The 17,168-nt window shown below is 40.6% G+C and overlaps 1 protein-coding gene across 6 annotated transcripts in view; it reads left to right on the forward strand.

The window, feature by feature from the left end:
• LOC110255463 (beta-galactosidase-1-like protein 2) overlaps positions 1-17,168 on the forward strand; it is a 45,484-nt gene that overhangs the window by 15,134 nt on the left and 13,182 nt on the right. For all 6 annotated transcript variants that reach the window (XM_021063179.1, XM_021063180.1, XM_021063177.1 and 3 more), the window contains 4 exons: positions 2,858-2,950; positions 5,896-5,977; positions 6,916-6,980; positions 16,787-16,871. In XM_021063179.1, the coding sequence (XP_020918838.1) occupies positions 2,858-2,950; positions 5,896-5,977; positions 6,916-6,980; positions 16,787-16,871 (325 nt within the window). The remainder of the gene's footprint in view (positions 1-2,857; positions 2,951-5,895; positions 5,978-6,915; positions 6,981-16,786; positions 16,872-17,168) is intronic.

Below are 17,168 nucleotides of genomic sequence, written 5' to 3' on the forward strand. Positions count from 1 at the left end.
CTTCACACAGTGTGAACTTACTAGGGGCAGAGTTGGTTCCTGGCATTGAGAGTGTCTAAGAGTTAATCAGACTCAGGGAAGTCATTCAAACTACTAAGTGACTGAAGAGCAGACACCCTGTGCCATCTGTGAAACAGTAGATGGAAGATAGATAGTCCTTTACAGAGACTGGAGCTGCACTGTCCAGTATGATAGCCATGGTCACATGTGGCTGTTTAAATTACAATTAATTAGGAGTTCCCATCGTAGCTCAGCAGTTAGCGAACCCAACTAGTATCCATGAGGATTCGGGTTCGATCCCTGGCGTCAATTAGAGGGTTGGGGACCTGGCATTGCCATGAGCTATGGTGTGGGTTGCAGATGCGGCTCGGATTTGGCGTTGCTGTGGCTGTGGTGTAGGCCAGCGGCTGTAGCTCCGATTGGACCCCTAGCCTGGGAACCTCCATGTGCCATGGGATGTGGCCCTAAAAAGACAAAAAGACAAAAAAAATTGCAATTAATTAAAACTAAATAAAATAAAAAACTCAGTTCCTCCTTCACACCAGACACATTTCAAGTGCTCTGTAGCCAAGTGCTACCATACTGGACAGTGAGAACACAGAATATTTTCATCATCGCAGAAAGATCTAGAGTGAACTGGACTGCAGAGGTGTGCTCACTCACCTCAGAGCAGGATCTGCTCAGTCTTGGAACTGCTGCAAAACCAAATGAGTATCAGAAGGTTGCTTGGTGAGCACAAAACCAAGGCCTGAGGGAGTTGGGGTCTTGAAAGCATTTTCTAGTAGCCTGAGTCCCCTTCTTTTAGAACTTTCAGATGAATTTGTCAAGTTCAGGGTCTCTTGCCAGGAATAATCTCAGATACTGTTAACTTCTGGATTTTTCTTCTTTCCTTTTCTATTCTCTAATCTGCCAGATTCCTCACTGGATGGATGAGAAGGGGAAGGAAAGAAGTAGATTTTGTAAATTTTTTTCAATGTTTGTCAACAGAGGTTGAAATTTAAAGGCTTGAAACACTCTTTTAGGCTTCATGACCTCTTTTCTCTCCTGTCAGAGTGCAGTACAGTTATGCTTTGCTTGCTAAATATTTTCCCATTTCAACCCTTTCTTCCTGGTTTCTCCTAGGTCATGATGAACACAAGTTTGTTGCTGTTGTTGTCATTTTTTTTTGTGTGTGGGGGGGTTGCCTTTAAATTTTTTATTTTATTTTATTTTTAAAACTGTTAAATTTTCTTATTAAATATAGTTGATTTACAATGTTGTGCCAATTTCTGCTGTACAGCAAAGTGACCCAGTCATACTTTCCCTTTCTTATATTATCTTCCATCATGGTCTATTCTAAGAGACTGGATATGTTTACCTGTGCTGTACAGCATGACCTCATTGATAAGCACAAGTTTTGATGTACAAATACTTCAGTCACACATATACGTAGTGTTGGGTGTCACCCAGATTCTTACTTTCATTGTTGGCATGCAGTTTAATTTTTAGAGGTCAATACTTTTTTTCTTAGTTCTTCATGCTGGGAGGGATACCTGGTGGTGGCTGCTGTGTCTCCAAGAGCAGGTTTGGAAGTGCTGTCATGGGTGCAATGACACTTGCCTAGGATGTGGAGAGTGCAAGATATGGACAGGAAATGCAATAGCCGGGCTAACAAGAGCTGTAAAGATGGGAGTGACTGAACATGTTAACATTGGCAGAAAGGAAACAGATGGGGATGGGGTGGGAAGTGAGAAGATACTTTGCAAGAGGGCATAATTGAGAGAGCAGAACTGATAGAGAACACGAGGAACATCAACACCAAGGAGGTGGGTGGGGCAGGAGGCACTCACAGAGATGAGGAACAGTGACCAGAGAGGCCAGAACCTAGGAGGGAATATTCCAGAAGAGATCCTCCCTACAGAGAAGACAGCCAAGAATGTTAACTGTTGCTGGGGAGAAGTTAAAATAGCATTAAACGTTTTGATTAAATTTATCAAAGAGAAGGTCAGTGTTAATTTAGATAGAATGGGAAGAATAGAAGTGAGACTAGAATGAGTAGAGGAGTCCATAAGAGGATAAGAAGATGAGAATGAGTGCAGAAGTACTTCACAGTTTGTCTGTGAAGGTGAAGCGGGCAGTAACTGGAGTCAATTTAAACGGTGATGGGAGGAATTCCCATTGTGGCTCAGTGGGTTAAGAACTTGACTGGTATCCATGAGAATGCGGGTTCCATCCTTGGCCTTGCTCAGTGGGTTAAGGATCCAGTGTTGCCATGAGCTGTGGTGTAGGTTGAAGATGTGGCTCAGATCCCACATTGCTGTGACTCTGGTGCAGGCCGGCAGCTGCAGCTCAGATTTGACCCCTACCCGGGAACTTCCATATGCCGCAGGTGTGGTCCTAAGAAAGCTAAATAAATAAATAGTGATGGGAAGGGTTTAGTAAAGGAGGAGATGAAGATACAGAAGACGGAGGGGTGCCACAAATAGTCAAGTCCCTGAGAAGTGGGAAGGAGGTGAGAGGGGCACATAGAAGTTGAGACAGGACCTGGATAGGGTGAGGGATGCCTTACTCATTTAATTCATTTAGCAGAAGGACAAAGGATGCATGTGGAGATTTGAAGCCTACACTCAGTGTGCTGATTTGGGGGGAGTGGTGGGTGTTAACTTACTAGGGAGCACTGAGAAAGGCTTCCTAGAGGTGGTTGCTAACTGCAGAGGGAGATAAATTTCCAGAGCTATAGTGCACTTGGAGTTGAGTTTAGGAATGTGTTGGGTTTTTTATGGCACTTTAAGTATGTGTGAACAATAACAAATGGAGAAAATCCAGACTTTCCCAACCCACCACCTCACTCTCAAACTCTCATCTCCTTGACCCTCAGTTCCAAGAAGATGGCCCTATTATTGCTGTGCAGGTGGAGAATGAATATGGTTCATATTACAAGGATAAAAAATACATGGCATATATTAAAAACGTAAGTGCACCTTTACTTTTCCTCCATATGTACATACTTCTTTTCTCACTTTGTTAGTTCTAGAGCAGACATCCTGAATAGCTTAGTTTACACGATTTTGTGGGATATGAAGATGAATGAGGTCCAACTTGATTTTTCCATGCATTTACGCCCTAGAGAGGGGACTGGAAACGACCTACATGATTCTGATGTAAGGCAAAGAGTGATGTTAAAATATTTTTTCCTTCTGTGTATGTCACAGCTCTCTTTTGGTTGGTGTTTGTATAATACATATTTTTCTATCCTTCTGCTTTCAATTATTCTGTATCCATATATTTTTGGTACATATCTTATAAGCAGTGTATAATTAGAACTTGTTTTTATTAGTTATGAAAATCCTTGTCTTTTAAATGAAGTATTTGGTTTGTTTACATTTAATGTAATTTCTGATGTTTGCATTCAGATCTACTATCTTATTTTGTTTTAGTTCTCCTACCTGTTCTATGGTCCTCTTTCTTTTCTTGTGTATTTTGGATTGACTATTTTTATTATTCTACTTTTTCCTCTACTGATTTGTAAAACATTTTCCATTTTTCTTTTAGAATTGGCCATGGGCACTACAATATTCATCCTCGAATCATTAACAACTAAGTTAATATCTTTCCCAATTCCAGGACAAAGAAAACACCTGAGAACACTTCAGTTGCATTTTCCTTCTTCTGTCTTAGGTGCTATAGTCATTTCCTTTAATGCTATATGTATATATCTTAGACACTCAAGATATTATTATTATATTATCATATGGAGTCACTTAGATTTACTCACATAATTAATTTTTGTTGCTTTTTTCTGCCTCTCTGCATCTCTGAGCTTTATCTCTCTTACCATTTTCCTCTTCCTGAAGAACTCCTTTTTGTATTTTCTTTGTCACAGGTATGCTGCTAACAAATTCTTTCCCCTTTTATTCATCTGAAAATGTGTCTAGTTTATTCTGCTTTTGAAAATATTTCTGCTGTATGTGGAATTCCAGGTTGGCAACTATTTCAGGGATTCTAGCATACATACATTCTATTAAGAAGACAGGTATTGATAAAATTATTATTCCTTTAAAGGTAAAGTGTCTTTTCTGGCTTTTAAGATTTTTTTCCTTTGGTTTTCAAGAATTTTACTAAAATTCACCGTGGTGTAGTTTTCTTTCTATTTACCTTGCTTACATCTTTTCTTGCACTCTTCAGTTCGTGCCTTGAAATATTTAAATCGGGTTTGAAAAATTCTCAGCAGTTATCTGCTCCATTTTCTCTCCACTATCCTTTGGGCTTCAACTAAACAAATATTTGATGTTTTCATCATATTTTGCATATATATTTTGTTCTTTTCTGGATAGTTTCTTCTAAGCAATCTTCTAGTTCATTGGTTTTTCTCCTCAGCTCTAACTAAGTTCTGTCTTCTCAAGTTCTTTATTTCAGACAGTATAATTTTAGTTTTAGAATTTTCATTTGATTCTTTTTCATAGTTTTTTATTTCTTTGCCAAAATTTTCCATTTTCTTTAACGTCTTCCATATATTAATTGCAGTTATTTCTGATACAGCCTAATAGACATAATATTTGATCACCTATGTATCTGTTTCTATTGCCTTTTTTCTTATGGTTTCAGTAAAGTCTTGTCATCTGGTATGCCTAATAATTTTTCAATCCAATGTTAGTCATTTATTTATGGAAACACTATTGATATCATTTGAAACTCTTGATAATCTTTCAGATGGGTTTATTTTTGCTTCTAGAAAGTGATTGCAGTGATTCAGAACTAAGTGTCTATCCTTATGAGAGTGAACCTAATTCTTGTTCATCCTACTCATGGGAGAAGACCCTTTGGTTCCCAGCTAAAAGGCTAGGACTTGTCATGGCCCTTCCACCTTGATGATCCCCAGGCTATAGATTCTTTCCCTAAGTCTCATAAAGTTTTCAGGAAATATGCTCAGCTTTTTAGCCTTTAAGCTGATACTTTATATATCAGCAATGTCTCAAGGGGAAAGCAGTGCGAAATGCTAGATTCACCTCTTAGGCTTCCTGCTTCTCTGGGAACTTAGATCTTCACGTCCTGCATGGATATATATCTAGAATCTTCAACTAAGAGTTACATTTTTTTTTTGGTCCAACTTGCCTAGCTATAACATATTAGAAGGAAGGTTAGTTCACCTTCTCTGGAAATGGAACCTGTTTTAATTCCCACGAGAAGTGATTCATGAATCCTGGTTACCATCTTCTTTCATTCTCAGGTGTTCTAGTTTGCATGAAATGTTACAATAATCCTCCCTTAACCAATGGATGGTATGTTTCAAGACCCCCAGTGGATGCCTGAAACTTCATATAGTGTTGAACCACTATGCTATGATTCATACCTAGGATAAAATTTAATTTATAAATCAGGTGCAGTAAGAAATTAACAATAACTAATAATAAAATAGAGCAAATTATAGCAATATACTGTAATAAGTTATATGAACATTTACTTACTGTTCTTGTGATGATATAAGGTGACAAAATGCCTATGTGATGAGATGAGTGAGGTGAGTGTGTGACATAGTGTTAGGCTGCTACTGACCCTCTGAAGATACTTCTGGAGGATCATCTGCTTTGGGTCACTCTGGATCATCAAGCCACAGTGAGGTTTATGGCTTGATATCAAAAACACTATGTTGATAGTTGGAGATCTTGGGCAGAAGGAAGTGAGATAACACATGATTACATCACAGTACTCAGAATGGTGCACAATTGAAAGCTTATGAATTGTTTATTTCTGGAATTTTCCATTTAATCTTTTCAGACCACAGTTGACTGCTGCAGTTGATGAGGAATTAGACCTTCTTTTCCATTCCTCAACATCATTCCAGTCTTTTCATTGCCATCACTTTTTCTAGAGAGAAGCAACCCTAGGGGACATTTACCTTTCTGAATATCTCCACAGGCCCTGTTGAAAAGAGGGGTCAAGTCGCTGCTCATGACTGCTGATACTGGACAGGAAGTGATGGAAGGACGCATAAAAAATGGTACAACTTTGGATTTGCCCTGTGTTCTCTTCTAGTTAAGTCTGAAGCAGAACAGGAGTCCCTCGGATGCTTTGTCTTCCCCACTTCCTATGGGTGGAGCCCAGTAGGTAAAAGTGGTGGGGGCTTCCAGTAAAGCTGACCTAAGGAGCCAGTCCCTTCCTTGCTGCCCCACCAGCCACTATCTCCAGAGCATCAACAATGCAGAATGCCTACTCCACCCTCCTCAGTCCTCACGGGCCACAAGGGGGCCTGGCTTGGATAGAGTCAAGAGCATCTCTGTCATTGCCAAATGGCCGGACCTGAACAACAGAAAGTGGGTTTAGGATCCAAGAAATGGTCCTGCCCTGGACCAGCCCCAGGAGCTCAAAGGATCAATAATCTAGTGAGAAAAAGCAATGAAGAAACAAAATAGAATTGTAAGGAGGAAGCGGGTGTTGGTACACAGGAAAATGGAAAGTCACATAGTAGAGCCAGAAAACAGTGCTTTGGGGGATTCTTTAGCCCAGGCAGTTCTGTCTGGTATCTCTTCTGCTGGCCTTTCCCCAGCCTTGGTGCCCTTTCATCTTGTGGAGGGAGAGACAGAAGAGTGTCCTGAGTTAGGTGTCAGGAGGCCTACAGTCAAGTGCTAGGTCTTAGGCTCTTCATCTCTCTGGGCTCAACTTATTCATTTGTCTTCTATTTCAGCCAATGTAGTTTATTTTAACTGCCCTTCTTATTCTAGGGGTCACTCGCTGTAAATGCTAAACAGAGGGGGTATTTGAAAGGGCTTTGTGTTGAGCACTTGTGCATACAAATGGCTCATATCCTCATTAACTGTCAACCACAGAGTGTTTTTGTGAAGTACCAGTGAGGGGCACGTGGGGAGGGGCTCGCCCCCCCACCCCGGCCCCACAGTGCTGGTGGCAGGCCTGTGCAGAGCTCCTCCTTTCCCTTCACAGTATTTGCCTCCGTCCACATGAAGAAAATAAAGAAGGAAACGTATGAAAAGCTCTCCTCAATTCAGGTAAGGATGTTTCAGAGGTGGGAGGAGTTTTAATTCTTGCTCATTCTAGAACTTCTTAGTTCTTGTGTTGGTGAAATTATTGGCTGTGATTTGCTCAGTTAAGTTTTGGATCTGTTATGCCCCCTAAGTGCCTGCTGTATGTGGTTTTAGGTACAATTAAATCAAATTCACGGGCCCACAGTGCCTGGCCCACACCCCTTAGTATAGGGTGTATAGGAGGGGAGACACAACATAGAGAGCCACATCAGGGGGAGTCCTCACAGCATTTTGGTGGGCTATGCCCCTCCCATAAGTGACAACTCAGGTTTCAGGAGATGAGGGCATGCACACGGAGCCTCGAGCTCAGAGTAAGAACCAATCAGTGTCCCTTGTCATAGCGCCGTACCCTTAGCTTCCAGGTCTGCTAAAGGGACTCGGTTTCAAGATACACTGCACACAGGAAGCTATGACAATCCACTAGGAGCTTATACATCATCAATTACAGTTCTCCACTCCATGTGCAATTCGCTAACCAGAGGACATTTTTACTGTAGCAATCTGCCTGATAACATGGGTAACATTCTTCCTTTATCAAGTTTTCTAAACCTAAATGGACCTAAAGTCAGTTTGCAAAAGGAGAAAGGTTTTTGTTAACCCTTCATTCATGGTCTCATTCACCTTTACCTATAGTCCAATAAGAAAGAAAATAAAAGTAAATAAACAACACAAAGTAGGAAAATTTAATTGCAGAAAAAGCATTAATGGACAACCGGAGATCAGAGGATAGCATAGATTTCTATCACCAGAAGAGATCAGTGGTTGCATATTTCTTTTGCATAGGATTGAGCTATGTGGTATTAGGAGCAAAAGAAGAATCTTTGAATTTCTGTCAGCATAAGGCAATGCCTGGAATTCTTAAAAAAAATTATATCCCTTATCCTGTCTTCCTGCAGTCTGAGACAGCACTAAGATTTAGAACAAACTACAAAGGGCTGGGTATCCAGCCACTTAACAAGGGACCAACACCAAGAAGTGATGCAAATAGTGGCAATGGACAGGGATTGGGTGCATTTCAAGAGACTATGAAATGGAAATATAATTCCTGGGGCAGAGCAAACATTCAGACAGATGTAAACATGATAATGATGGTGGTGGTGATGGTGGCAGGGGTGGTGAAGATGGTGGTGGTTATGGTAGAGGAAGAATGGGGGGCAATAAAACTAGTGCATTCAGGAATTAAACATGATATACCTCTATAATTAGCAAAGTCCTAAAAATGAGGTCATTTATTAATTAAAACAGTTGTAAATGTTTTGCAACACCTACTATGTGCCAGTTAGGTACTTACTAAGACACTGTGGATAAAGCAAGGGGATGAAACCTACAAAATGACCACTTTTGGAACTTATTTAGTGGTAAGAGGCAGACAATAAACAGAGGAAAATATGGAGTATGAGATAGCAACAAAAGTTGAGAAAATATATGATAATATTTATATATACAGCTTTTTAGGTGTACTAAACTCCTCATTTTCATGTTTATTTCTTAAATTACCATGTAAGAAACTATTAATCTTATTCTCATTTTGTATATGAAGAAACATACATGTGGACAGTCATGAAATAGAACAACCCAGGCTTAAACTCAATCCTTCTGCCTCCAAGTCCTGTGCTTTGTTCACTATTTTATACCATATCCTGTCTAAACTCCTCTGGTGAGAGAAGGGTTTGATACAATACAGGACCATTCACAGGAATCAAATAGTGAAAATGAGAGCCTACAGCTTTATTTATTTATTTATTTATTTATTTATTTATTGTCTTTTTGCCTTTTCTAGGGCCACTCCCATGGCATATGGAGGTTCCCGGGCTAGGGGTCTAATCAGAGCTATAGCCGCAGGCCTACACCAGAGCCACAGCAATGTGGGATCAGAGTCAAGTCTGCGACCTACACCACAGCTCATGGCAATGCCAGATCCTTAACCCACTGGGCAAGGCCAGGGATCGAACCCACAACCTCATGGTCCCTAGTCGGATTCGTTAACCACTGTGCCATGACAGGAACTCTGAGAGCCTACAGCTTTAGAAAGTCCATTGTAATTTGTTTCCAGTGCCTTTCTTGTATGAGGAAAAAATATGAGAGAAACACAATTCTTAGGACAGATGTTCTAGTAGTCACTGAATATAGAGAAAGAGCAGAGATTTTGAGCCCCTGGTTTGTTTTGTGCTTTCTATCCAAGAGTGTCATGTCTGAACTGGACACAGTTAGAGCCTGTGAAGTTAAAGGGAACTAAAGCTTGAACTAGATAAGCAGTTAGATGTTTCAAATTTAGACCAGAATGAGCACATTATTTTGAGTGCTTACCTTGTGCCAGGTCTGCACTAGGCTCTGGGTGCACTAGTGATCAAACAGACATCTTCCTTGTCTGAGTGGACGCTACATCTCAGTTTGTTCACTGCACGTGGAGGCTCATTGCAGGCTTTGTTCTGACTGATCCTCTCCTGAGAGAATATATGGAAGTTGTGTTATCAAGGGTCCAGATAAGACAGTGCTAGAAAGGAATACTCATCCACCAAATGATGGGATCTGCTCTCTCTCAGTAGGCCAAAATCAGTATTGAGTAGTTGTAAAGTCCCTGCATTAAAACAAACAAACAAACAAAACAAACAATGAGGGAGTTCCCATCGTGGTGCAGCAGAAATGAATCTGACTAGGAACCATGAGGTTGTGGGTTCGATCCCTGGCCTCGCTCAGTGGGTTAAAGATCCCACGTTGCCATGAGCTGTGGTGTAGGTTGCAGACGTGGCTTGGATCCCGCGTTGCTGTGGTTGTGGCATAGGCCGGCAGCTATAGCTTTGATTCAACCCCTAGCCTGGGAACCTCCATATGCCATGGGTGCAGCCCTGAAAAGATAAAAAGACTGAAAAAAAATTAAAAAATAAAAACAAAACAATGAAACAAAGCTGAGATGCCAAAATCCAGAAGGGAAGAGATCCAGCTAGAGAAGTTTATGTGAAAGAGATTTAGGTAGTTAGTTGATGGCAGCCTCCACTTAAATCAAAGTTTTGACATCTACTGCCAAAAGCTCTGAAAACTTGGGTTTTATTAGTGGAAGTAGCATTATCACATTTATCCATACTGGTAGAAACACATTAGGAGTATTTATATTTTTGTTTTTTTAAACAAGGCCATTGAAGCTTTGGAGATACCTTTAAAAAGTGGAATACTTCCAGTAAATATGGTTTAGGGGTTTTCTAAAGATACATTAAAGGAATTGGGAGTTTAGTCTGTGGTTGACTGAGATGGAAACATGGGAGACTCCTGAGTTCCCCTGCTCCCACAGATGCACCAAATGTAGAGCCACACATGGCAGTTCCCTCCGAAAGAAATCCAGAGACTAGCTGAGCAACTTATACACATTGGAAGGATGAGAAAATATTCACATCAAAATGGTTAGGAAAAGGTGAGACACACTCTTGCCAAAAGCCCATTCCTGACACAGTGCCATACAATCAGAGGCAATCCCCAACTCCCAGCTTCTCCCCGAGGAGTAAAGGGTATGGACCCCACATATAGTGCCCCAACTTTTAAGACTCCTCCCAGAACAATGGACTCTCAAACACCTAGTTCTGAAAGCTAACGAGGCTTGTGCCCACAAGACCCACCAGACTATAGTAAAGAAGCAATTCTTAACAGCTACATGAACACTAGCTCTGGCTACTCCCCCAGGACTCAGCACAAAATCACCCATCTCCCAGTCTTTCCCTGAAAGAAGTTTATCTGCACCCATTAAAAGCAGCTACCCAAGGGCTAGGGTTCTAATTTAGCAGATACCCGGGAGATGGCTACAGCCTTCTCAAGTGCTGTGCAACTGGGTGTTACCTTTTATACATCCTCCTTTCAGCTCACTTCAATAATAAAATCAAGTCATCAGTATTTCCCTGGAAGGAGCTTGTATACAAATATTAGGCTTAGCTTTTGTAACAGCCACCTAAAGAACAAGCTCCTGGATCACCTGGCTCTAATAGCCAGTGGGCTTGCATTCATGAGTCTCACAGGACTGTAGCAAACAAACAGTTTTCAATAAGTGCGGAAGCACCTCCACCCCCATCATTGCCATACACCTGGGCCAGCACAAAGGAAGTGGGCAAATATGACCATCTTCCAGTTTCTCCCTGGAAAGGACTTTACATACTTTCTCAGCTGGCACCTGAGAGTCCAGCTTCTAACCAGCTTGCATCTGGGTGACTGTGATTCTTCCCGTTGGGACACTGAAAGGCCTTGGCACACCTTCAACTACTATGAACCACTAAAAATAAAGAAGACAGCTTGAGCGATTGCAGCAGTTTGAAAGACAACCAGAAGCTCTGGCTGGGGTGATCAACAAGGTTCATCCTATATGGGACCATTCTGTCAATACTGGAAGAAGCTGTTTTTCTAATGGGCAGAAACCAACACAGAGAATCAAGAAAAATGAAGAAACAGAGGACCATGTTCCAAACAAAAGACAAAGATAAAACTTCAGAACAGATCTTCATGAAATGGAGATAGATGATTTACCTGCTAAAAAGTTCAAAATAACAGTCATAAAGATCTTACTGAGATTAGGAGAGCAATGCATACACAAGGTGAGAATTTCAACAGAGATAGAAAATATTAAAAAGTACCAAATAGAAATCACAGAGCTGAAGGATACAATAACTGAACTGAAAAATTTAATAAAGGGGTGCAACAGCAAACTAGATGAAGTGGAAGAAAGGATTGGTGAATTGAAGACAGCACAGTGGAATTCATCCAATCTGAAAAGAAAAAGAAAAAAGAATGAAGATAGCTTAAGGGACTTATGGACACCATAAAATAGATCAATATATGCATTGTAGAGGTCACAGAGGAGCTAGAGAAGGGTAGAAAGATTATTCAAGAAAATAATGGCTGAAAAATCCTTAAGGTGTGTAAAGATATAAACATCCAGATTCAGGAAGCCCAGAGATTTCTAGAAAAGATAAATCTAAAGATACCCCCACACAGCAAGACACATGATAATTAAGGGGTCATAATTTAAATACAGGAGGTAATCTTAAAAGCTGCAAGAGAAGTCTTAAAAGACTATTGGCAGAGTTTTAAGCAGAAACCTTGAGTGGTTTTCAACAGAAGGTAGTGGGATGATATATTCAAAGTGCTAAATGGAAAAAAAAAATCCTGCCATTAAAGAACTTGGCAAAGTTGTCATTCAGAATTGAAAGAAGTGTAAAAAATTTTCCAGACAAACAAAAGCTGAAGGGGTTACCACCATTAGACTAGCCTTAGAAAAAAAATGTTAAAGTGAGTACTTCAAGCCAAAAAGAATGGATGCTAGTTAATTAATTCTTAACCCACTGCACCATGGCAGGAGCTCCTCCAAATTAGTTTTTTTAAGATAAACAAAATTGAAAAATCTTTAGCTAGACCAAGAAAAAAAGAGAAGACTTAATAAATAAAATTATAAATGAAAGATTGTAGTTACAACTGATGTCACAGAAATACCAAGGACCATAAGAAACTATTATTAACAGTTATGTGCCAACAGATTAGATAACCTAATTAACTGGATAAATTCCTAGAAGCATACACCCTACCAAGACAATTATGAAGAAAAAGAAAATCTGAACAAATTATTAGTAAAAATATTGAATCAGTAGTCAAAGACTTCCTAAGAAAAGGAAAGTCCAGGACCAGATGGCTTCACTAGTGAATTCTATAAACCCTTTAAGGAAGAACTAATTCCAGCTCTTCTCCAACTCTTTCAAAAAATAGAAGCAGAGAGAACAATTCCAAACTCATTTTATACGGCCAGCATCACCCTGATATCAAAACCAGCCAAGGACCCTATAAGAAAAAAAAAATTAAAGCTAATATGCCTGATGAACATAGATACAAAATCCTCAACAAAATATTAGCAAACTAAATTTAATAGTACATTGAAAGAATCACACACAAAGATCAAGTGAGATCTATTCTAGGGATGCAAGAATGGTTCAATATGATCAAATCAATAAATATGATCCACCACATTAACAAATAAAGGATAATTTGTATGCTCATCCCAATAAATGTAGAAAAAGCATTTGACAAAATACAACATTCTTTCATGATAAAAATGCTCAGCAATTTGGGTATGGAGGGAACATACCCCAGCATAATAAAGGCCATTTGGACAGACCCACAGCCAACATCATATTCAGTGGTGAAAAACCAAAAGCAGTTCATCTAAGATCAGGAACAAGTCAAATATGCTTACTCTTGACACTTTTCTTCAACATAGTACTAAAAGTCCTAACTAGAGAAATCAGGCTAGAACAAGAAATAAAAGACATCCAAATTGGAAAGAAATGAAACTACTTGCATACAGTATGATATATATATAGAAAACCCCCCAAAACTGTTAGAACTAGGAGATGATTTGGTAAAGTTACAAGATACAAAATGAATATACAAAAGTCACTTGTATTTCTATCAGGGTGAGAAATTAAGAAAATCCCATTTAAAGATTCACTGAAGGAGTTCCCCTCGTGGCTCAGCAGTTAACAAACCTGACTAGCATCCATGAGGACATGGGTTCCATCCCTGGCCTCACTTAGGATCTGGTGTTGCCATGAGCTGTGTTAAGGATCTGGTCTATTAAGGATCTGTTGTTGTCATGAGCTGTGGTGTAGGTTGCAGACTCAGCTTGGATCTCATGTTGCTGTGGCCATGCTATAGGCCGGTGGCTACAGCTCCAACTGGACCCCTAGCCTGGGAACCTCCATATGCAGTGAGTGCAGCACTAAAAAGACAAAAAAAAAAAAAAGTTAACTGAAATTCCCATAATAATCCCGAAGGCATTTTCCACAGAAATAGAAGAAACACAATTGTAATATCTGTATTGAACCACAAAAGACCCCAAATAGCCAAAACAATCTTAAAAGGAACAAAGCTGAAAACATCATGCTTTCTTTTTTTTTCTTTTTTGCCATTTCTTGGGCCGCTCCTGCGGCATATGGAGGTTCCCGGGCTAGGGGTCGAATCGGAGCTGTAGCTGCCAGCCTACGCCAGAGCCACAGCAACGCAGGATCCGAGCCGCGTCTGCGACCTACACCACAGCTCACGGCAACGCCGGAACCTTGACCCACTGAGCAAGGGCAGGGATCGAACCCTCAACCTCATGGTTCCTAGTCGGATTCATTAACCACTGTGCCACGACGGGAACTCCAACATCATGCTTTCTGATTTCAAACTATTACAAAGCTGTAGGAATCAATACAGGGTGGTATTGGGATAAGAACAACAGATTGATGAAACAGAATAGAGCGTTCAGAAATCTATGCATTTATGGTCAATTAATTTTCAATAAAACTGCCAAGAATATACAATGGGGAAATGATAGTCTCTACAAAATGATGTTGGAAAAACGGATCTACATGCAAAAGAATGAAACTGGATCTCTTACCTTCCACCACCACAAAAAATCAACTCAAAGTGGATTAAGGACTTGAATGTAAGACTTGAAATCATAAAACTCCTAGAAGAAAACAAGGAGTAAGTCTTCTTGACACTGGTCTTGGTGAATTTCTTGGATTTGACACCCAAAGCAAAGGCAGCAAAAGTAAACAAAGCTAAAGAGCTTCTGCACAGCAAGGAAACCACTAAAAGAAGGGAAGACAGCCTATGGAATGGGAAAACATTTTTGCAAACCACATATCTGATGAAGGGTTAATATCCAAAATATACAAGAAATGTGTGCAACTCAATAGCAAAAAACCAAATAACCTAATTTTTAAGTGGACAAAGGCCCTGAATAGGCATTTCTCCAACAAAAAAGACATACAAATGTCCAACAGGTACATGAAAATGTCCTCAATGCCCCTAATCATGGGGAAATATCAATCAAAACTACAGTGAGATACCACTTCTCGCCTGTTAGGATGTCTGTTATTTAAAATGCTGGGGAGGGTGTAGAGGAAAAGGAACCCTGGAACACTCTTTGGTGGGAGAGTTAACTGGTGCAGTCACTATGGAAGATAGTATGGAGGTTCCTCAAGTAATGAAAAATAGAACTACCATGTGATCCAGCAATCCCATTTCTAGATATATAGAAAGAAATCCAAATTATTATCCTGAAAATATGTCTATACTCCCATGTGAATAACAGCATTATTCACAGTAACCCAGGTATGTAAACAACTCAAGTGTGTGTCGACAGACAATAAGGAAAATGTGATGAATGTATAAAATGGAATACGTTCAGGCTTGAAAAAGAAGGAGGTCTGTCATTTGTTACAACACACAGAGCCTTATGCAAGTGGGGTAACCTAGACAGTGGAAAACAATGAACAAATATGGTGTCACTTAGATGGGGACTACAAAGAAACAAAAGAACAAACTCCTACAGAAGCGCAGAAAAGTGGTTGCCAGAGGCTGGGGTTTGTCTGGGGAGGTGGGGAGAGGTTGGTGAAAGGGCACAGATGTTCACATATAAGATCAATAAGGTCAGAAGATCTAATGTATAACTGATGATCATGGTGGATAACACTGACTTGTTTAACTGAAATGTGTTAAAAGAGTAGAATGCAAATGTTCTTACCCAAAAAAGGGTAAAAGAAGGACCTGGGGAGTGAGCCTCACATTAAGGAGGACTCATATGGTGGCATCTTCAGAATTTGGGGTATTTTCACGTGAAAGGGAAATTCTTTGCAGATCTAAAGAGCAGAATTAGTTTCAAGCAGATAAAATGCATAACAACATTACTTTGGCTTGATGTACCGGTTATAATTTCTAACCCTCTGAATTCTCCCAAAGTGGACTATACTGCCTTGCATGGTGATGGACTCCACATCTCACGTTGCAAAGGGTGGTTCAGGGGGCACAGTTTAGAGGTGTCAGCCCCCCTACTCACCCCAAGGGGGAGCGGAGGGGCCAGAAAACCTCAAAAAATCCTCTCTAGTGTTAGGCTCTGTGCCATGGGGGGGTCCTGTGAAGGTGAGAGGAAGAAGCTGCGGGAGCTTGAAACACACAGCATCAGTTTAATTAGTCTTGAAAGAGCAAGAACATTATTTTGGGAATTCAGGGGAATATTTTTAACATGTTAAACATAAAGAATGCCAGGCAGGAATATATGTAAAGATAAGTCAAATCACAACTTTTGATAAGTAATAAGTCAAACTTTGTGGTGGACAAAGTTGGCAGTGTTTGTTTTGTTTTGTTTTTTTACTTTCTTTGAAGCATTTAACAGCTTAGGCAGGAACATGGATGATGCAGGGGCTGGTTGCCAGAGTCCCAGCGATGAGAGCAGAAATTCAAGGCTTTGCACAGCTGGAAGGAGTAGTGATGAAAAGGTGAACTTTAACTGTGAAGGTCAAGCCTGAATAGAGATGCTTGCAAATCCTGAAGGCTCGGCAAGATGAATGGACTAGAGCTGACCCAGGGATGGCAAAGAGAAAACTGGGAATCAGGAAGTATGGGAATTCTGGGATTTGGGAATTCCCATTTGATGGGATTTGACATTCTTGGCAGTCATTTGTTGCACATTTTTAGTGCTTCCTCTGGGTCAGGCTCTGGTCCATCAAGGGGGTGAAGCGCTCCATTGTTCTAGAAAGGGAACTGTGGTAATGCAGTTGATGTTACCAAGGCCCAAGCCAGGGAAGCTGCAAGTGGGATGATGCGACCAGGGTGTGTGGTGAGCATGGGAGGGTGGTGAGGGACACTAAGTGGTAAGGACTGCGAGCACAGGACCTTGCAGCAAAGCCCTCTGGTGTGACCAGGACCCCTAACTCACACCAGACTTGACTGAATCAATGCTCTGACCTCGGCAGGGTGCTGGTCCCGTCATGATGATGGTGTACACAGCCAAATCTCTGGATGGATGGGGCAGTCCCCGAAACATTCTGGATCCCCACTGTGAGTGCACCTTTATTCCTTTCCTGGGAAAAACAGGGCACAGGGGGCACTGGCCTGTTTGTCTGTTTTTTTTTTTTTTTTTTCTCTGCTGATCAGAGTAATTGAGATTTTGGGGACAAGGCTGCTAGATATTGTGGCTTTTTATTAAGTGTGATCCATGTGATCAAGTAGACACCTTACAGACATCAGTGCAGGTGGAGTGACCATAGGACTGGGCACCCCAGAGATCACTGATTTTAGCAAGGTTTCCAGTATGGTTATATTTGCTGAGGCTATTAAGTTAGTTGGAGGAGTTCC

This window comes from Sus scrofa, chromosome 9, assembly GCF_000003025.6.
Source record: "Sus scrofa isolate TJ Tabasco breed Duroc chromosome 9, Sscrofa11.1, whole genome shotgun sequence".
NCBI classification, from domain to species: Eukaryota; Metazoa; Chordata; class Mammalia; order Artiodactyla; family Suidae; genus Sus; species Sus scrofa.